The 21390-nt window shown below is 48.4% G+C and overlaps 1 protein-coding gene across 1 annotated transcript in view; it reads right to left on the bottom strand.

Moving 5' to 3' along the window:
• Nucleotides 1-21390, bottom strand: part of COL27A1 (collagen type XXVII alpha 1 chain) — a 146427-nt gene that overhangs the window by 42226 nt on the left and 82811 nt on the right. Inside the window, exons 25-32 of the mRNA XM_017810351.1 lie at nt 15741-15794; nt 12877-12930; nt 12022-12075; nt 8686-8739; nt 1294-1347; nt 894-938; nt 677-721; nt 400-453 (exon numbers count right to left, since the gene is read on the bottom strand). Coding sequence (XP_017665840.1) covers nt 400-453; nt 677-721; nt 894-938; nt 1294-1347; nt 8686-8739; nt 12022-12075; nt 12877-12930; nt 15741-15794 — 414 coding nt within the window. The remainder of the gene's footprint in view (nt 1-399; nt 454-676; nt 722-893; nt 939-1293; nt 1348-8685; nt 8740-12021; nt 12076-12876; nt 12931-15740; nt 15795-21390) is intronic.

Raw genomic sequence — 21390 nt, 5'->3', positions numbered from 1 at the left:
TGCCTCTTCCCAAGCTGTAGGCTCAGTTCTGACACCATCAGCCTCCCTCCTGGTCCCCCTTCCACTCAACCTACCAGCCCACTCCAGCTCCTCCTGTTACATCTGACCCTGCCCCAGCCCCAATCTTGCCCTTCTTTTCTCCCTTCAAAAATCCACCCCAGCCTGTATCCTACGCTCTCCCTGGCTGATCCATGGCCCCCTTTTGCTTTTCAGGGGTCTGACCTTGTCTTTCCTTATGGTTCCTAGGACTCTAGCCAAGTCCTTCACATCTCTGACCACGCTGGAGTTGGCAAGGACAGAGAGGCTGGGAATGGGATAAGTGGTGGGGAAAAGACAGACAGAGAAAGAAATGAAGTGTCTGTGTGTGTGCTAGGAAAGAGAGAGTGATAAGACACTTGCCGGGTCGCCTGGAGCCCCTTTTGCTCCTGGAGGTCCGGAAGGTCCTTGGATACCCTGGAAAAATTAAAAACACCAGGGTCAGCTCCAACCCCATAGAATCCTTCATGGCTTTCAGCAGTAACATGCATCTCATAAACGCTCCAGTAAAAGGAGGGGGGGAGGTGCCCTTTTAAGTGTGAGACACTGTCCAAATTCTCCCTCCTGAACCAGGACCCAAAACTTACAGACTTGAGTGAACCTGAGGTTACGGAAGGAAGCACAAGGGACGGACACTTACCGGGAAGCCGCGTGCTCCAGCCTCCCCAGTCTCCCCCATCTTGCCCTGTGAACACACAGTTACAGCAATCAGCAGCCAGGAATGTGCTGACACACCTGCGGCACTTTGGCCAGGAGAAGCTGCTGTTCCCTGGGCACTGGGAACGTGGGAGTGCCCCCACAGAGAGGACTGACACCGTGCCAGGCTTGGCAGGCTCTGGCTCTCACAGAGGACATACCTGCAGCCCATCTGGCCCCGGCCTGCCTGGCTCCCCTGGTCGGCCCTGGAAAGCAAAAAGACAAAGTCACGTCACCAGGAGCACAGACTGTTGGTGATACTCTTCTGCCCCAGCCCATCTGCTCCTGCACATTTTCCAGCAAATATCCCCTCCAGTTCCCTGCAGCTTTTGAGAGGACAAATGCCCACCATCCTGCCCCAAGGAACACCCCAACCAGCAGGGAGTGTGAGCAAGGGCCCCGATGCCAACACTGGATAGATTTTACTCTGGTGGCAAGACAGGCTCATCCTTGCTGGTTGCTCCTCATGGAGCAATTGAACACGCCCTGGAGGAGGAGGATGAGACCTCGATCCTGCCCAGAGCATTTCACAGCACAGCTCAGAGCAGCCTTGGCACTCACCTTGACACCTCGTGACCCCGGCTCGCCTACTGGTCCATCAGGCCCTCTGGCACCCTGGAAAAAGGTAAAAGAGAGGCAAAAATAAGAACACGGAGGCTATGTCTCACTGGAAAATCCAGCTGTCACTCTAGCCTTGGCCACCAGGACAGTCCATGAGATCAGTCCTGGCTAAGCCAACCTGTACCTGCTTGTGTTGAGCACAGCAGTTCAGAGCCCAGGACTCAAAAGATTCTTTCTGTGTTTTGTTGCTTCATTTCTCACCGTTACCAGCACACAGAACTTTTTATTCCTATTAAACCAACTACCAGCCACAAAGCAAAGCCAGAGGAGAAAAGCAGGCCAGGAACAACCTTATTTTCAGACAACAGTTACAAGACAACAGTTTTGCAAGGCAGAGACTTGTAGTTCCAGCCTTATTGATAGCAAACCTCTGCATTCCTAGAAACCTTGTTTTTCCAACTGCCTCTGCCCTTAACACTTGGCATACCACACAATCTCATCATCACAATCAGGGCAATAAATCTACAAAATATAGAGGCACACAAGCCCTCAACATACAGTACTTTCAGATTGTCCTGGGCCCCAAATTCCTCAAAAAGAGCAGGGTATATTTGCTGGCAGCTGAACTCCAAGCCTTCAGCTACAGCTACTTGCTATTTAAAGATTTGGCTGCTGTTAGGGTCCAGGCAGGTGCTCATGCATATGCAGGTAGGGAGGAGTTCAGCTTGCTGTGCCTGCTTCTGCAGGTCTGGTCCCATGTCTGGCATCTCCTCCTGGATGTGCGAGTGTGTGGAAGGCACGAGGAGCTCAGGAGGTGTACAGGACATGCCCCCTGCTGCAAATGAGCAGGTGGGATTAGCTACAAATGAACAGTTCATGGCTCAGCTCGAGTGTTGTTGAGGAAGGGGTGTCCTTGTTCCTCCAGAGTTCTAAGCAAGGGGAGCCTTGGGAAGGGGGGAAGATTGTGAATAGAATCAATGGTTTGAGTTGGAAGGGACCTTAAAGACCATTTAGCTCTCACACTAATTTCAGGAGAGTTGAACACACAACCTTCTGCACCATTTGAGCCCCAGAAACCAGTGTGTCACACTGACAGAGAATAAAGAGCCACAGTGAGAGAAAATAAAACAGTTAAAAAGGGCATATCAAGAGACTATTAATGGGCTTCATGTTCATAATCAGGTCATTAGCTCAGTTGGGACTCTTAGGCGCTACTGCAATACAAATAATAAATAAAAACACAGAGTGGTGTTAGAATGTAGTGGTAAGAGGAATTCTGAGAGCTGGCCAACACAGAAAGAGAGAAAACAGGAGCCAATGTGCTTAATCGGGATGCAAACCCAGTGCCAAAAGTAATAACAGGGCTAGGGAGCCAATGCCTTAGAAAAGCAACTCCAGGATGACAGGCAAAGAGAGAGACTCACAAAGAAAGGCACTGTACAGCAGAAATGTATAGGAACCTCAGCCAAATTATTACAGCAGACAAACACTGTCAATATAAAATAATGCAAAAACTTCTACTGCACTTGGCAAAGCTCTGTGCTGCTGAGCAGAGCTGAGATTAAATAACCAAGAGCCTGTCTTGCATTGCCAGTAAGGCACAGCTCTAAAGAATGCTCAGCCTGGTCTCCAGGACAGATGGACAGAGAAGGACTGTGCCCCAGATGGGAACCCCACAACCAAAGGGGGTGTTTCACAGGTTGGGGCTTTGCTGCACTGACGTCAGGCAGCTCTCACCAGCCCAACACCCCAAGTGCTGTGGTTCATGCTGGCTCCTAGATCAGAGAGCAGTAAAGGCCAAAAGTTTTATTAATCCATGTCCCTATAAACCTCAAAGCACAATGACATAAACCAGAAGGTCATTTAAAAGCAGGGCTACTGACAGCTCGAGTCAGACAGCCCTGTAAGTTTGGGTGGTGGGAAAGCAGGGCTTGGAGGCATCTTGGGGCTGTGTGGGGTGACTGGGACACCCAGCAAATACACAGACCTGCCCATAGGATGGGAAGGTGTCAGCACGGTTATGATGCTGGCACTCTAGGAAAGCACCCTGCTACCCAACTGCTCATCCTCCCTGGAAAACAAACTGTTCCCCTTCTCTTTGGGCAGCCACTCAGAATACTTTGTGCAATTACACCTTTACTATCCAAGCTGATGTGGTGACCTGCGTGTGAAGCAGGGGGAAGGATGTGCAGACAGGGAGGAGTCCATAGCTCAGGCCTGGAAGAGGGAGCAGGGATCAGAAGCAAGCGGGACGTGGAAATGACAGTGATGACCCAGGTTAGAGGTTTCTCCTCTGAGATAGATCCTGTCAGGAAGGAAACTGGGATGTGTCTGGCCCTTCCAGACCCATCTTCTGTAGCCTGTCCTGCCCTGTCCAGCCCCTTTGCCACTTCTGGGCTTCTCTAGAACTGGGTGGAGGTTGTTGGGTGCCCTCAGTACAGCAGTGAGGGCTGTGGTTCTCAGTGGTCCAACTCAGCAGGGCTGGCTGGCTGGGGGAGTGTTTACAGTATCCTTGTCTCTTCCAGCAGAGCCCTGTCACCAGCATGGCAGGATCTGCCAGGGCAATCTCACTTCACAGCAGTCACCTGCCTAATCCCATCGCAACACAACTCATCAGCATTTGACCTAAGGAAGGAGAAGGTGACCCTCTGTTCGCAGATGCACGTGGCAAACTTCATCTTCTCCAGCCTCCTGGGTTGAAACCTGGGGCAAAGGCTTTCCCTAATCCACCCTGACAGGGAAGGCTACATTTAGTCAATTAGTTAAATCTTCAAAACTCTCTATTACTGACAACCGCTGGTCAGAGATGAGCGAGTGAGGTCCTGGCAGCTCTCCAGGGAGATCCCAATGCCAAATGCTGCAAGGCACAGCACGGTGCCTTCCCACCACAGACCTGGCAGCCTGGCCTTGCAGGCAGGGCTGAGCACAGCCCCTGGGCTGCCCTTGCAGCCTCAGTGCCCCTTGGTCAGTGGGTGCACATGCCAGGACGGAATTTCCCTGAGATGTGCAGCTCTACCAGCAACCCCCAGACTAAACAAGGTGCTAAAATGTTGGCCAGGTGTGAACAGTGTCAGCTCACAAATCCATTGGAACTCAGCTCCAGGCTTTGCAACTCAGGTTTATTGCTAGTCCAGGTGAGGCAACAGGGATACATGCTGCTGCTAGAGCAGACAAGGTTCCTGCAGAACTAAATACTCAACAAGGTGCTCCTGCAGAGCAGCACTGCATTTCCCCCTGTTCAAACAGCTACTCAGAGCTCCAAGAGAGACAGTGACAAGCCTGTGAACTGCAGCACGAAGGAGCAGTCAGTAGCTCCTTTCCAGAAACCCAAAGCTTCTTCCTTACCCCTTTATCCAAATACTGATACTTCACTATCACAGTCTGGCCAAATAAAAAGCCAGCAGATGCCTTGAGTGAAGCCAAAGGGAGACATCACTGGCCATGGATCTGGAGCGAACCTGTCCTCAAACACTTCCAGTGCTTTCTCAGTCAACTAGAAAGATCCCTGGAAGCAAAACAATACACCCCTGCCTCTTCTCCATGAAAAAAACTCAGCTGGGCCTGGAAGAAAGCAACTATTTTCAGGTTGGCTTAGATAACACCACTTTACAAATCTCTGGCATTTACAAATGTCTGCAGTTGGTGATGCTGGGAAGCGCTGGGTCCACGTGGCAGAGGGCAGTGGTCCCTCCCCTCTGGCACAGAGCAGCAAAGGGCTTGTGTTCTCCCCTTATCTCAGCTTTGCAGGCTTCACCTGGGCAGCAGTTAATGCAGGAGCTGGATGAGTGGTGGAAAAGAGAAATATGATTTGGGATTTGAAAAGCTTCTCTTGTATCACCTGAGCCAGAACCCAGCAGCGAGAGGACAACATTCCAGAAATACTGACAGGCACCTTGGCCAGGAGAATAGGGCAAGGTAAGGCACTTAAAGCAGGATTTCAGGTGCAGCTTTATGATATGAGTTGCCAAGTCCTGGCTGATATTTAACCTTTTGCAGAGATTCCCAGTCTTTTTGGTGACATTTTCCTCAGGAGAACATGCTGCAGACCACGCATTTTCCTGCTGCGAGGAGCTGATTAGAAGAAACGTGCTTTAGGATTTAAGTGAGATAGGGTGAGAGTTGCTGAATCAGCTGCCCCCAAATTTAAACCTTGATTTGGTTAAATAATTAGTTTTAAGCATGTACATAGCTGTCACTAGCTGAATGTTAAGCACATGTTCAAGTGCTACACTGAGTACAGATGAAGGAAAATGAGCCTGGGCTCACGTGTCCAAGTTTCTTGTCCTTAGGGAAGAGCAGAGGGAAAACCACATTTGAGGAAGATTGTTCAATATCAGTTTGGTGGACTAAACAAAGACTTGTGAAGGAATAACAGCTCTGTCAGGACTAAAAAGGAGGTTACAATTTTTAAAGAATTTTCTTTTTAAAATATACATATCTTGACAGTACAAAAGCTATCACATCATAAATGCAGACCCCTAAAAGTCTCCATTGTTCTTCACAATCAAAACCATATTTGCTATTTACATTTCCTTCAAAAGCAAATTTGCTTTAATGAAGCATCCATAAACAGAGCTCATGGAATTCATAAACATCTGGCAGGGGCTACATTCATGTTTCCACTCTGAATTGAATTACATCCCTTTTGTAAGCTGGGATAGACAGAGGCTAATGTCTGAAATTACAATTGGGGGATCATTTCCCCATCCTGAGAAAACCAAGAGCTGGAGTCACAGGACCAAGTAAGCAAACATAGAATACTATGTGCCTGGAATATCTTTGGAGAGTATGAAGAAAAAGAAAACATGAGCAAGAGAGATACAAACCAGAAATTCTCCAGGCAGGAGATCTGCTGGTCCTTACAATAGTGACTTCCCTGCATCATATTCTTTGAAATCTGTAGGATTTCAGAGCAAAGGCCAAGTTCCTCCTCTCTGCTGGGAATCTTAGAAAGGATGCCTGTCTGTCCCAGAAATCCTGTATTGATTATATCACTGCAGTGCTCAGACACACCAGATCTCCACCACTGCATTTCTGGTTTGCAGGGCTGAGATGTGCTTTGAAGTCTGGGTTCCCTGGTGGGGGAATGTCCAGAGGGAGCGACTGGCACAGGGTCTGCTGGACTGAATACCTGGAGAGGAAATGTAAACCCAGGCCATGAAGCTGAAGGTCTCTGTTACGTGGTATGTCATTTTGAGGATGGACAGTGCTGACAGCAGTTCAGCTGTGGTCCTGCAGGATTTCTCCAGAGGGTTTGGCACTCTGGATCCAGCTACACCCAACGGCAGGTACCTGCTGTGCCAGCCAGATTCCTTTCCTAGGAGCTGAATTCAGCTTTGCTCTTGGTTTTACCTTGTGTGATGATAACAGATACTTCCCTTTGTCATTCCTGGCAGTAGGAGTGGAACTGGAAACAGCCTGGTTGGCTTTGCTTTCCTGGAGGGCTGAGGACTTGAGGCCAAGGCAGATGTAAGAAGCCAAAGAAGGTTTATGTGAGGGAATCTTGCACAGCCCAAGAGCCAAACACTGCAGTTGCCCAGGGATGCCTGCCTTAAGGAGAAGCTCAGTGCCAGGGATGTGGTTGGCATTCCTGGCTGGCAGTGGGGACGAGGCAGTGCTTGGGACTCCTCTGTCACTGCGAACATTAAAAGCACTGGCAGAAGCATCTGATCCCCTTGGAGGACCCACTTCTCCAAGAGTCCACATATTTGCAGCCTGGATTCATCCAAAAGGTGTTTTCTGTTCAACTCCATGCTGTAGTTTTACCTTGATGTATTTTCCACCATCCATTCAGAGCCTCCCATGAGGGAATGCCTCCAGTTTCTCATCTGTCAGGATCATGGATGTCCTGGAACCTCACTCCCCAGGGGCACCTCTGAGAGTGAAGCTGGGGAGTGAACTCCATGGGCCTCCCCACCAAGGAGAACAGAGGCATGGAAGCTGTTCTTCCCAGTCACAAGTTAAAAGCTGAACCCTGATATGCATCTGCTGAGCTTGGATGTTACTGGTGTCCTTCTAGATGTGATTTTAAAGCTTAGAGCACTTCCAGGGTACATAACTCTGTGGTCATAAAGCTTCCTAATTGGTTATTTCATTTCCTTTTGCTGGTTACAGCTATTTGAAGAGAGTATTCACTCTGGCATAGGGAAACATATGCAATCCTTGGCTGTCCCAAATTCCCTAAGCAGGACTTGCAGTAGAAGCAGAGACTGGAGGTAGGTAAAATGTATAGTTTACTCCAGTGTGTCTCTTTTAAAATGAAACATGGAAACAGATCCTTGGAGGGAGAAATGCAAAATATGTTGTTGTTGGGGCCTTCAGCAAGAACCCATGTGCGCTTGCTATTAATACTTTGTAAATCAGCTGGACAGGGAAAAACAACCCAAAGCAGGGATGCTCCTGCAATAAATATCCAGTTGGAGAAGAAAGATTGAAGAGCTCAGTGGGATGTGGGTTGGATGTCACAGGCAGGAAAACAAGCAGCTTTGGCAGGTCCAGAGGTCATTCTGCTGTCGGCTGTCACCCAAACAGAGCAGGAAGCACCACACAAGAGCTGACTCAGAGTGCCTGGGAGGTATTTATCGGTGTAACATGGACTTGTAGCACCAGCAGTGATGCCAGTTGGTACCATCACCCAGCACTAGGCTGGGGGTGCCCTTTCCAGGCAGGAGACACACATGCTTACAGTGTGGGACAGTTGAGCTACGTCCAGATAAAACCAGGGCCTTGTGTTATGGGCTGGAAAAACCCATAGAAAGACATAGGATGTGCTTATAATTTGATCTGCTGACAGTGCAAAGCACACCTTCCTCACAGCCCTGCAGAACCCTGCTGGAAGTTATTGATCCTGTGAGACTGGAAAGGGAGACATGGGAAGAGCAGGCTGCTCAGATCCGTCAGCACCATTTCTGCTGACCTTGTCTCTTAATTCCATGTCATGACATAACATTTCCCCTTTTATCTGCCTCTGTTTAATCATAGCATTTCACATCTCAGCTGCTCTCTCTCCCTGGGCAACAGAGGCACCTTTTCTGGTCTTCTACCTGTACCCTTTTCCCGACTCAGATACGTCTCCAGATGATTAAATCTACACCATTCTCACAAGAAGCATCTGTAAACAGTGTTTTGACACTGCAAATAGTTGGAAAAGACAAACTGGATCACTTGCATGCTAACCTCCACACTGGACACCCCTCTGCCCATACACATCACTTGTATTCACATCCCTGGTAAGACTTCCTTCGAAGCCCTCATGTTTTATGCACAGCAGCAACATGGCTGTGGCAGTGCTGCCCAGCTTCTGCTCATCTTCACACCCCCAGGCTAATCCACCAGATTGCTTTTCCAATGGCTGAAAGAGGAGAAGGATAAAAGCTCCTGGAAAGCGCTTACCCTGCGGCCTTTCATCCCTCTTACCCCTGGCGCACCACGGGCTCCTGCTGGACCCTGGAAGGGGAAAAGGGAAACAAAATGAAGATGGAGGAGGAGGAAGACAGCAGCTGTTGGTAAGATCCTATGTTCCTACGTGATCTGCAGGGGCCTCAAGTGAAGTCCCTTGACCAGCAGGTTGGTTCATTAGACTCTTGCCAGACACATTACCGCATTTACTTCTCTGTAAATGGTCTTTCTTTTTTTAAAATCACCGATGGTCTTTGGATTATGAACATTTAGGCCAAGGATCCTGGCTGAGGTTTGTATGCTTAATGACCTGCAGCCTGTTATCTGTGTCAGTGGTGTGATGTGAAGTCAAACATCCAGAATCCCCTCCAAAGCTATTAAAAGCAGCTGTTGCTCAGCATCTGTTCAAAAATAATAATAATAACCAGGATCTGGTTTTGAGTTGTCCAAATAAAAAAATCAGACACCTCATCTTGGGTATCCAAGTTTGATCTTTTCAGCCAAATACTGATTTTTATCTTCAAGTGATTGTTGCCCTGTTAGTGTTGCATAAATATTGATACTGGCAGACAGATGCTAATTTCATTTGGACTGTTGGTGCTGTGGATGATCCTGTTCTTCTTACATTTACAGAAAGATTTCAGGTTTTCTTTTCACCTGGATTTGTACACACTTGATGTGCATACAGAAAATGCAGAAAACCAGGAGGGTTTTTTTCTGCTAAAATATTTGTCAGTGTCAAAAAAATAAAGGATATGTTCAATTAACAGGACTTACTTCTGTATTATAACTCTGAAACCGCATATTTAAAATTAGTGCCTTCCTGCTGTCAGAAAAGAAAACCTCAAAATGACACATTCCATCCTTACTCTCTCAAACATTCCACATCAAATTTGGCTATTTATATAATAAGAGCTTTTACCAACTGTCAAGCCAGCACACTCCGCTAAGGATCAGAACAAAATTGGGCTGTGATCTGCCTACTGCTCATACCACTGCCACTAATAAAGGTTCTGCTTTTGGAACGGAGATGTTGAGAACACAAATGCTTAGCTGTTCCCACTCAAGATGGAAAAGTCAGTTGACTGTAACTGTATTTGCGATCACAGTAAATCTCAGTTTTGGTAGTGAGGTCAGTAGTGACTGGCACAGACAGGCAGTACATGTGTCAGATGCCTGTTTTATAGAGACTTTTATGATAAACACATACTGAAATGAAATTCTTTGTTGGCATTTGGAATATCCTCCTGGAAGTCTCAGCCTAACTGAAACAGCTTACGAAAACACAAGTAGAGAAGCACTTGTTGTGATGGTAAAATGTTGAGGGAACAACTAGATACCACGCTGGGAATTTCAAGGAACTGTTTGTGAGAAGATAAGTGACTGTTAATATGCCTATATATATATATATATATATGTAATTTTAAAAAACGTATATTAACACAGAAGATTAGCACCATGATGGTGAGCAAGGAGAGGGAGAAGGAATTCACAGGTCCCAGTGAGCTGAGGCTAATGGCAAAGTTTCCTACCATTGACTATACTTTTGCTTCCCATTCCCAATTAAACTCCATTGAATTAGTCAGCCATCAGACTGCTGTAAGTCTCACTGGAGAGCTTAATCTCAAAGGTTTTAACAGCTCAGGACAAACAACAACAGCATGCCTCAGGTCTGGCTTGAAAAGAAAATAAGGAACGTTTGGTGGAGAAACAGCTGGAATTAATGAGCAGGGATTTGATATTAGGGGATTATTTGATTTACTGGCTTTGTGGGGAAGTTTGACTTATTGAATTATGACTTTTTAAAATGCAGTCTTGGAGGAAATATTTTGCTTGGATGAACTTGTTATTTGCCTGCAGGAGAAGAGGGAACTCAAGGAAGCGGAAGGACCTGGGGACGGTCTCAGCTCCCAGAGCTCTGCTGAGAGGTTTTGACATCTCTACTCAGAGCTGATGCCTCAACTCGTAGTGTTATTATGCCCCAGTGAAGTCAGACAAAACTCAGCCTCAACTAAAGGTGCCATTAGTGGTGCACTGGACGGTGTTCAGGAGCTTTCTGCCACAGGGTCAGCACAGAACCTGCCTGGGCCAAGGGCGATCGCAGGTACAGAGCTGGTGGGAGCCTGCCTAATGCTCCAGCTATCCCCAAGACATGCAGCAGCTAATCTGATGGGGAAAGTTGCTAAAAATGGGATATTTAGAGATATCCAGCTGCCTCCTAGGCTTCTGTCAACAGCAAGTGCTGCCACGAGGGGCCACAGAGCAGCTCAGTGCTGGCGGCTGCCGGCAGCATCATCCTACTTTTTTACTGTAAGGTCCTGGCGGGTGCCATATTTCTGCTTTTAAAGCAGAGATGGGTCAGCTCGAGGTGCTGTTTGACCTCAGACCTTCTCTTTCCCTCACCTCCACTGACTTGCAACTGTGCAATCCGTGCCCAGGCAGCAGCTGCCTGCAGCCGGTGCACCCGGAGCATCCCCGAGCTCCCCGCACAGGGCACAGCTGACCCTGGATCTGGAGGTCAAGCCTTTGGCACTGCCCAGGCATTTTACTACTGTGATCTTCCTCCTAATTAACAGCACTGTGGGAATTCACACACTGAGCAAAATCCATTCCCTGCACCCGCCCAGAGCTGCCTTTCTGTTGGCTCCAGCGAACAGCACACAGCGGCACTTGTGCTGCTGGGAGAGCCCGAGCTCCGTCTAAACAACGGCTGTGGGAAACTGGAGCTGGGCTCAAATCTGCCTCCACAGCAATTGCACGCTCCAGCCACAGCTGCACATGTGCCAGATGAGCCCATCCAGATGGAGGGTCCATCTGGGGCAGCTGCTCTGCTGCTCCTCTCACGCCAGTGAGGGCTCTGACCGCGCACGGCGGGGTCACTGCATGATGTGATCACCACACTGCCAGCAATTCCCAGCCTGGAATACCTAGAGCTAGTGAGCCTGTGTCCTTCCAAAAGACTGAGGCTGGATTGTGATTTTTGCATCCCCAATTAGGGAAATGGGCTATAAAAGGTTGAATTAAGCACTGCTTTTTTTTTTTTTTTTTTAGCATCTTCTTCCATGTTGCTCACACCCATGCCCCATTCCTTTCCCTATATCTGTTGTTCACATCAAGCTTAAGTAAACTGGGATCCAGTTGGTTGAATTAAGCACTGCTTTTTTTTTTTTTTTTTTAGCATCTTCTTCCATGTTGCTCACACCCATGCCCCATTCCTTTCCCTATATCTGTTGTTCACATCAAGCTTAAGTAAACTGGGATCCAGTTGCTTGACTTAGCCTGCAGGTGTCTAGGATATGGTATTACAAGGTGATGATAGCCTTTACTTACTGTTGGTCCAGGGATCCCGGGAAAACCCACTCCTCCTGGCGTCCCAGGGTGCCCCTAAAAGGGAAGGAAGAAGAACATGCCTGGTGTGAATGCCCAGAATCTGCTCAGCCCTGCATCCTTCAAATGGGAAAACAGGAAAAAAACCATTGTTGGCTGGTTGCAAAGTCAGGCAGGTCTGATATTAGTCAGGGTAAAATGTTTCAGGGGCTGATAGAGATGGCCAGGCTGTCGATAGCCCAGCTCCAACCTGGCCACTGATATCAGAAGTGAGATTTTCTGAACAGCCCAGAAGAGAATGGGCTGAACTAATAGGAAAATCTGCCTTTGGGTCTTGCACTATGGTAGATATGAAATAAGTGTCAGAGCAAGACAAGGTCCTGCTGATGTTCCCTCTGTTAAACTCATAAATGGGGCTCCCTGAATGGCAGAGCACAGCAGGACACTGAGAGTGCTGCCCAAGCACCCTGCACCTCCAGCTGCTCAGGCAACTTGGGATGTGCACACAGAGCCCTGTTCCCAGACTCTGTCTGTTCAGGAGCCAGGATGCTTGGGAACAGGCAATCCTTGAGTTCCTGGCTGTCTCCACTTGACACAGCAGGTCCTCAGCTGATGGAGCTGCAGAACACGCCTCCAAACCCAGTGTTTCTCTGAAGGGGAGACTGCAGGACACAACTGCTGGGGAGAGGCTACACCTCGATATCCAGTCAGTCAGATGGCCATTCCCACTCCCACAGAGAGAGGAGGAGCTTGCAGCTGTTGTCATGTAACTAAAGGACCAGGAGAAGCTGCACCCTTGGCCAGGACAGAGACAGAGAGGGAGCAGCAAGAGCGAGAGAATGCAGACTTACTCCTTACCATCGACCCCTTGACTCCTGGAGGGCCTGGGGGTCCCACTGGGCCACGGTCACCCTAGGAGAGAGACAGGTGCATAGGAAAGGGTGATCCAGAGCAATGAAACAATTTAAAAATCCACAAATTCATGTCTCTGCCACCAGCTTTCTACCAGAAAGGCTTCCAGCACAGAATGATCATCACTATCTTTCTATCCATCATCAGAGTAGTTAAAGGACTAAAAGAAGAATTAACTAATCCTCCATATCCAAAGTGAAGGGATTTTACTCTTGCCATCAAACCACCAAGGTTTGAAGGAAACAGGCCATGCACTGAAGACCCCCTTCAATTCCAAACAGTGCTAGGATTGAACCCCAGGAGATTTCCAGCCCTTCCCACCCCAGGCATGTCATCCCTGTTCTGCAGCATCATAATCCCTTCATGTGCTGGCATTTTCAGAGCCATGGATTTGAAAACTGTTGTTATGGGGCCTTGCTGAGAGCAGGGGGTCAAGCTGTCAAACACCAGAGCCTGGTGCTTTCAGAGGAGACTGTAGGTGTTGTGGGGGAACTCCCTGTCCTATGGCTCATACTGAGACCTGGAGGTCAACAATGACCTGCAGGCCTGTGTTTATGAGGGGCTCAGAGGCAGATGACTCTACAACCCACCCTGAAGATACCATTCCTTCTGAAACAAGCCATCATTTGGCGTTAAAAAACTTAATGCACCCAAAAATCACTCATTAATCCCAGAAGTCTTACTTATCCCCCCATGCAGGCCATCTGACTTCGCCTGAGTGCATCCTGGACCCAAGGAAAGGAGACAAGATGTAAGTCCCCACAAGCACCACTGTGACCCACTGACGTGAGGCTGACATGAAGGCACGGCTCTAGGAATGGGACACTGAAAACTCCTGAGGGAGATGGTGGCGATTCCCACCACAGCTGCCTGTGCCCTCCCTCCAGCCCCAGTGATGCACTGGGAATTAGGTGTGTTACGTTCACGTGCTCAAGGGGGACGAGAAAGGAGGATTTAGCAAGTGCTGCCAAGTAGGTTACGCCCAAAATCTGACCTACCTTCCAACAGCTAAAGTGTAAGGGGAAATATTTGCTGGGCTTGGAGGAGCTTATTAAAAACAAACCCCCGAGTTTGTGTTGTCACCAGTTGGCCCTTGTAAACCAACGTACAGATTCTTTTCTCCCTGAATGGATGGATTTTATTAAGGATGTATTAACTGTATTGTTCGCTTTGATAATCTTTGGATTCTACTGGCTTCAGTCTTAAGTCTTGCAGCTCTCAGGATGGAGATTGCTGACTCAGCTATGTCTAATGAAAGCATATTTCCCACTTCATTTAGCTCACAAGAGCATAGTAAGCTGTAGGATACTATGCCAACTGGAGGCCTGGTTGAGGTTTTGATTTGATGATAGTTATTTCTGTCATCCCTAAGTTTGTCCCGGTGAGAAGTCTGATAGAAATCACAGCTGTGCTGAGCATCTCCGAGGGCAGATTTTCAAAGGACAGCCTGAGTTTGCCTTGACACCAATGTCATATCATCGTGTTACAGAGTTGATCTGGAAGATGAGAATGGCTCACGTGGTCAAGGCTTTGGCATGGAAGTCATAGGGACAGATGTGAATTTAATGGAGTGGGAAAAAAGATCTTCCCATGTCTCCTGCATGGCAAACCCCTTATTCCTCATTCAATTAAGGGCTGCAGCTGCCATTGAGACAGCTCAATCAGGCACCAATTTTCTCTGTAACCACCCTGGACACATCACAGGCTCTTTATTCCTCTATTTTCCTTCTTTAAAACGCAGCCCATGTAGTGTAATTTCTCCTGTGCCTTGACAGCTTGGGCTGAGGCAACTTCTGCTCTTGCCCCACCAGAGTCCACAGTGTGGAATGGCCTTTTCAAAGGCTGCTACAGACAGACAGTACAATGCATCTGCAGCAAACACAGTATAACTGTCACAGAGTCTTTACATCATTACCCAGAGGACAGGGCTTGAAGTAATAAAAGTGAAAGAAAGCACTGATGTGTGGAATGCATCATTTTATGCTCTTTACTATCTTTACAGCTGGACTGTGAATAATTAAACCACCAATGAAAACCAGCAGCCTACAAGTGAGATAGGATGAGTGACATAAATTATTTGTCTTTGGAAGATACTTCTGAATAAAATTTTACACTCTAATGGAAAACAAATTAATGTCCATTCACAGTTTTATAGAAAATAAAGCCATTTTTCCACCCAGAAGAAACATATATCTGTACTGTACACAAGAGGGCACCAGCCCTTAGTGTGCCCAATGCAACCAGGGCCAGATGGATGGAATGGTCCTCATCCAATAAAAAGGGAAATATTTGAACCAGCCTTTGCTCAGATGGGTGGCTGCACTCTTGCACTTTCTCTGCACCTGGGAGATTGCTGAGACCTCTTGTTCAATGCAGCCTCAGCCCTGGTCTTGTTCGACCCCACTGGCAACTCAGCATGAGCTTGTGAGCACATCTCTGCACAGATCTGTAACCTCAGCCCCGTGGACTCCTCCCCTTACCAGGAACACAGGGCTGATGGGTCCCTCATTCTCATAAAAAACAGAACTGACTGTTAAACACAAGCTGTCTGGCACATTATGAATGAGGAAAGTAAAATTTTCAGAGGATATTTGACGGCATCTCCTTGGAGGGCAGCGCATATTAATTCCTAAATGAGACGTGGATGATTTTGGCCTGGCCCACGACTAGCTCAGACACCCTGGACGTGCTGCATTCCCAGCTGGGTGTTGCACTGACACGAAAACTTAAATCTCCACAACATTTTTCCTGCCCCAGTCTCCCTCATCCTGCATAAGTTACAACAACCATTTCATTGCAGGCAATCTTACCTTTTCTCCCGCTATTCCAGGCTCCCCTACCGGACCAATGAAACCCATTAGACCCTGGGGAAAGAGAAAAGCACAATTAATTTTTGGGTTTACTCGCTGAGAAAGTAAACAGTTCCTTTGGTCCACCTTGCTGGTTGCAATAGCACAGCATCCCTCATATAATGCTCAGTAATTCCTACTGGCTACCAGAGCGGACGGAGTTGCTCCCGGCCATGGGAATGTCTAACTCCACAGCTGGTTCTGCTTTAGGCACCAGCTGGAACGGCAGCACTAGGATCTGCAAGAACCACAACACACAGTATAGGGGATGAGTTAAGCATGTTCTGTAGGAAGGGCGAGTCCATAGTGTGGCTTTGTTTTGCGAGCTCTTCCTGAGACACCAGCGCAGCCTCTCCAAGAGCATCGATAGCGGGAGCTCCTGGGCAGCACAGAGACAGAGACTTGCCATCATTTTAGCTGCTGGACTGGGTAAGACTTCCTCTGGGTTAATCCGAGCCCTTTGTGCAGAGTAATTTTGCCCTGGATAGTGTCACGCTGCTGGGATGCCAGTAGGAAATAAAGGTCTCCTCAGCCACAGGGGCCAGCAGGGCAGCAGATCCAGCACACTGCTCAGAAACTATCTTGGAAAAAAACTCCAGCCTAAACTTGGGATTTAAAAACGTTCGGGATAACGAAGAAGCAAACAGAACTGCTTTTAATTAGGAAGATGGAAACAGATACAATCTCAAGCTAGGATTCCTGAGAATTAAAATACAGCAGCCTCCCTACCAGCTCCAGCGGTTTCTGGCTCTGGAGATGCAAGGGACCGTCCCCTCTGTCACCACAGGCGCTCGCTCTCACTACACGGTTCTCATGGCCTTGTCCTGAGCCCCAGCAAGGGTCACTGGGAGACAGAGATCTATATTTAGCTCCTCCAGTGAGTCTGTAACTTAAAGGGATTCACCTCCTGTTGAAACACTTCATAACCTGCCCACACTTGGCATGGGTGCTGTCAAATGAAGCCGTGCCCCAGCTTGTTTGATTTTAGGCAACAGTCTGATCGGTGCTGGTGGGTGGTTGCTGAGCAAGTCAGAGCCAGGAGATGGATTCTCCAGTGGTACCATCCTGCTCTTCCTCTTTTCTTTTTTTTTTAGAATAATTTGAAATCTTCAAGATAAATTGTGAAGTTCCTCTATGCAAGAACAAACACAACGGGAGAAAAGCTTCACCAGCAAGGCAACTTCCGGAATTTGATGTCAGAAGAGGGTGAGCTTTTCGCCCCGCTGTCTCCTTTCTGAGGGAAACAGTGAGAAAAGAAGGAAAAGTTTCCTCTCTGTACTCCTGCTGCATTGCTTTCCCTATTCCCAGCTGGCCTGACATGTGTGCAGTTTGTAGACAAGCTCTCTGCAGCCTATGCATCATTGTGGGTCTGTCTGCACCCGTGCAGTGACAGGGTGAGCTGATACTGCCCAGGTACAGAGGAGCACCCAGCGCCCAGAGCAGCTGCTCACAGGCTGTGCAACTCCTGCCACCAAAAGCCTCTCCCTCGCCATGAAGTTACATTCACAATGCAGAGATACAGCACAAAATAACCAGCCTCATCATTCTCCCACATACGTGAGGCTCAGCAGACCCCTTCTGAGACAGAAGACACAATATGGGTCACTCTCGGATGACTTTTAGAGAGAACAGTGTCTGATGATGACTCTGAACACTGAGAAGCTTCATGCATTAACATTCCTCATGTGGTGCAATTAAAAGCCATCCTTTGAGCATCTCTGGAGACAGGAGCTCCTCGCTGAGACATGCTGAGGGGCTCAACAAAGGCATTGCTCACAGACACGCAGCTGGCTTCACCTCTTGCAGGGAGCAGCCACACACTCTGCTCTGAGTTTGCACTTGTCACTCTGGCATGGGAGCAACATCCAGGTGAAAAGTATTTGGAAAAACTCACGAGAGAAGGCAAAGAGCTCAGTGGGGACATCAGAGCCTGGAGTTAGATGCTTGCGTTGGAAATTCACGCAGAGATGGTGTCTGGGGGACTGGTGTGCCACTGCACCATAATGGAAATATCCAGGGATTGATTGTCACCAACCCTTTTGACATCAACGCTGAAACAGTCTTTACTTGAATCAGTCCTTGTGTCTGAAGCTGAGGCTGTCTCAGAGCACAAGGGTGCCATCACAGCCAGGTTGCATGGACAAGACACAGGAACCAAAGGAAGAGCAGGAAAATTTGCAACATCTGCCTATGCGAGGTTGCCACCGGGTGGCATCGCTGAAGGCTGCTGGATCAATGATCCTTTCGATTAGACACAAGTGCAGACAATCAACTGCATCCAGTTACTGAAATTTTCCTGCAGCTCAAGGCCATGAAGAAGGCAAACATTAAGGCAAAGAAATGAGATGCCACAGGAAATGCATTGCTAGGCAAAAATAGACAATACGGCAAGAAAGAATAGATCTGTTGCTTCATTTCCAATTTCTCAGAAAACTGCAGAATTGTCTCTCCTGGGAAGATGCTCTTTAAGATATTTCTGGTTGCTCAGGTCAGTCCCAGCAGAATAAAGTAGATCCCTGCTCTGCAGCAAGTGTTGGTACCATTCAGAACAAGACTGTTTCAAAAGCCCTTCTGAGGGGCCCTCCATATCCAAGGTCAGGCTTGAAGGCCAATCTTCTGACACACTGTCCATGGCAGCATCAGCTTCCACCCTGAAAAGTCTCTAAGGAATCTGGGTCATGGAGCGAGATGTACTGGTGGTGCTTCCCAAGGCAGTCTGCTGGTGCTCTGCAGATGGGTTTGCAGGGATTGCAGCAAGCCAAGAGCCCCCCAGCCCCAACAAACTCCTGAGACCCCTCTTGCTGTCACAGATCTGCTGTTTGTTATGGCAGCTTGTGCAGAAACATGAACCTGCTGCATGGATAAACATCAGGGTGGAAGGAGAGCACAGCCAACATTTCTGGTTTTCACTCCAAAACCAGGGAAAATTCTGTCGTGCTGGTGCATCATGTTTCTGCTTGAGGGAAGATGTCCCTGCTCCCTGTGTGCCCAGCAAGAGGAGCATCCCACAGCAGAGCAGGGACCCTGCAGCATGGCCAGGCTTCCAGCACAGTAGCTCTGCAGTGTTTGCAGCCAGCACTGTCTGCACTGGGCTAAATTAACTAACCTTGCTGTGTCTGTGAGCAGACACAAATCGAGATAGATATGTCTAGGCCAAATAAATCTCAGTAAATTATTGGGAGTATATGAAACAACTGGGGGAGATTGGGTAATGACGTTCTTCGCCGGCCAAAATGGGATATAGACACTAAAGGGAACACAAGGAGATTTAGGTTTTAACACAAAAACATTTAGGTTTTAAGAACTAGAAAAGCCACCGACGGCAAACGTTTAATCGGAGCAGACATGAATTGTGGCCATTACACTGAAATGGCTCCGGCGCAACATATTTTTCCCAGGTTCCCAGGGTTGAAAAGAGGGCCTGCATCGAACACGACTCCAGGCAGTGTGTGTAATGATGCACGTGAAGTCCCAGCAGCGGTGGCTGCCTGGATAAAGGCCCACAGTATACAGGAAAGAATGTAAAACATTTATATTAGACGGGGAGTTCAGCATGTCACTCGTGATTCAGTCTGCTGTATTCCCCAGCCAAGGGCATGGCGGAAAAGGGATGGAGATTGTTAAAAAGTTGCTGGGGGCTTGAGGGGAAGGAAAGGGGGGGACTGGTGGGTTGTAATTCCTAACTCCTGTCTCGCTTTCCCCATTTATTGTCCAGCCCTGTCATAATTAAGCCCCCCTTCTTGGCTCCATCAACAGAGAGCAAGTCAGCAATGAAGCCTTGAATAAATCATAGCCCATTTGAGAGAAACAACCGACCGGCGAGCCCAGCGTGAGCAGGGTCTCCCAGGGACGGGACCGCCAGTCGCTCCCAGCGGGAACCGATCACGGCCTTTCTGTTTTACTGGTTCGCTAGAACTCAAAACAAAACAAACCAGGGACAAAGGACGGGAGGGAGTAAATGTACAATCCTCCCATTCAGATGAAAGAAAGGGAAAGTAAAACAGTAAATATCACAGTTTAAGGGAGGACGCTCTGACCCGCAAAGAACAGCCATGTGGTTTAACCCCCTGTGCTCCGGGTTCAGCCGTGCCCTGGGGCCGCGTGGGGCTCCCGCCGCGAGGGAAGGGAAGGTGGAGACACGCTGTCAAAACACCGTGTCCCATCAAAGGGGCCGTGAACACCACAGTGCCCATAAATCCCTGAAGGAGAGGCCTAGAGGTCAGAGACACTCCAGAGGGGAAGGTAAATGTGGTGGGAAAGGCGCAGCTCTAAGATGTGGGAAAGGCCATCGCAATTCCCTGCTCGGTTCTTGGTAACCCACTTGACCTTGGCCAAGTCAACAGGTATCTCCCCCTCCTCCTTTGGAAGGGAAAACACATTAAGGAGATAACTGATGGCGCTGGTGTCCTTTGACAAATTATTTTAGAATATTGGTATTGGGACAAGATGCTTCCCTCTCAAAGGATGAGAGACCCCCAAGGGGCCATGGGGTGACTGCCCTTCCCAGCACAGTGAGATGGGTGCGTGGCTGACCCTGACACTGCCCTGCGAGTGAGCAGGGCTGTCACTTCTTGTGCAGGGGGAGTGACTCAAACAGCTGCTCCTGCTGTGACAGGACCTCCTCATTTCCATAAAGGATGTTAGTCAAATGAAGCCTCTTTCAGCTCTTCATGGGTACTCTCTTCATGGGTATTCTTCATGGGCACAACTCTTCATGGTATTTCCAGTCTCTAGTGCTGAGGAGGGGGTCCTTGGGTAGCCCCCTTCTCCAGTTTGCCATCCTGTCTGCTGCAGGGTGTTGCTTCTCCCACAGGGCTGTCTGACCTTCAGCATGGACACTTCGGTGACATCCTCCTGCTGTGCATTCCCAGCGCTGGGACAGGAAGGCTGGTGGCCTTGGCCAGAGGCCCCGTATTCCTCTTCATATTCTTCTGACTCCATCTACAGGCAAGGAAGGGTTAACCCACACATTTCCAGGGTACTGGGGCACCCAGCAGCTGGAACCCTTCCAGCACATGAAGACAACAAGCATCTCATGAATGAACTTCCCGAGTCTGTGTCCTTGCAATGGAAAAACAGTGCATCAGGGACTGCCCTGTGGCTTAAAACCTCATTTTTCAATGAAAGTTCAAGGATCACTGAAAACCTTACTGAAACTCCCATGTCTTCCTAGACATATGTCCCTGAGAAAGGGAAGAAAGCTCCAATGAGATGGATGGCTGATCTCGTGTTGTTAAGCCAAGGGTTTCCACTCTGAGAGAACCCATATGGTGGGCAGAGCAGGAGGACTGAAAAGAGTGACCACTCCTATTGTGGAACAGAAAACACCAAGGTATCCATGAGAGATAACAAGGTGAGGTGATGGTGTCTTTTAATGCCAGGTGACCTGGGTAGCTCAACCTCTCAGAGCTCTGGAAAAAACAAACTCAGTCCCAACACCAACTGCTGAAGTTTAAGTGGAAGGAAGAATGAAACCCTGATACTCCAGCATCATTCAGCAGAGGTGTGATGGGAAAGGATGTTATTTCTCATTAATCTGGTGAGACGTTTTTGTTCTAGTGACTTGACTGGTTCGGAAATGGAAACTCTTTCTGGGTGATATTTCTAGACA

This window comes from Lepidothrix coronata, unplaced genomic scaffold, assembly GCF_001604755.1.
Source record: "Lepidothrix coronata isolate B3197 unplaced genomic scaffold, Lepidothrix_coronata-1.0 Scaffold28, whole genome shotgun sequence".
Taxonomy (NCBI): domain Eukaryota; kingdom Metazoa; phylum Chordata; class Aves; order Passeriformes; family Pipridae; genus Lepidothrix; species Lepidothrix coronata.
Note: the sequence above shows the minus strand (reverse complement) of the source record. Positions and strands in the feature narration are given on the sequence as shown.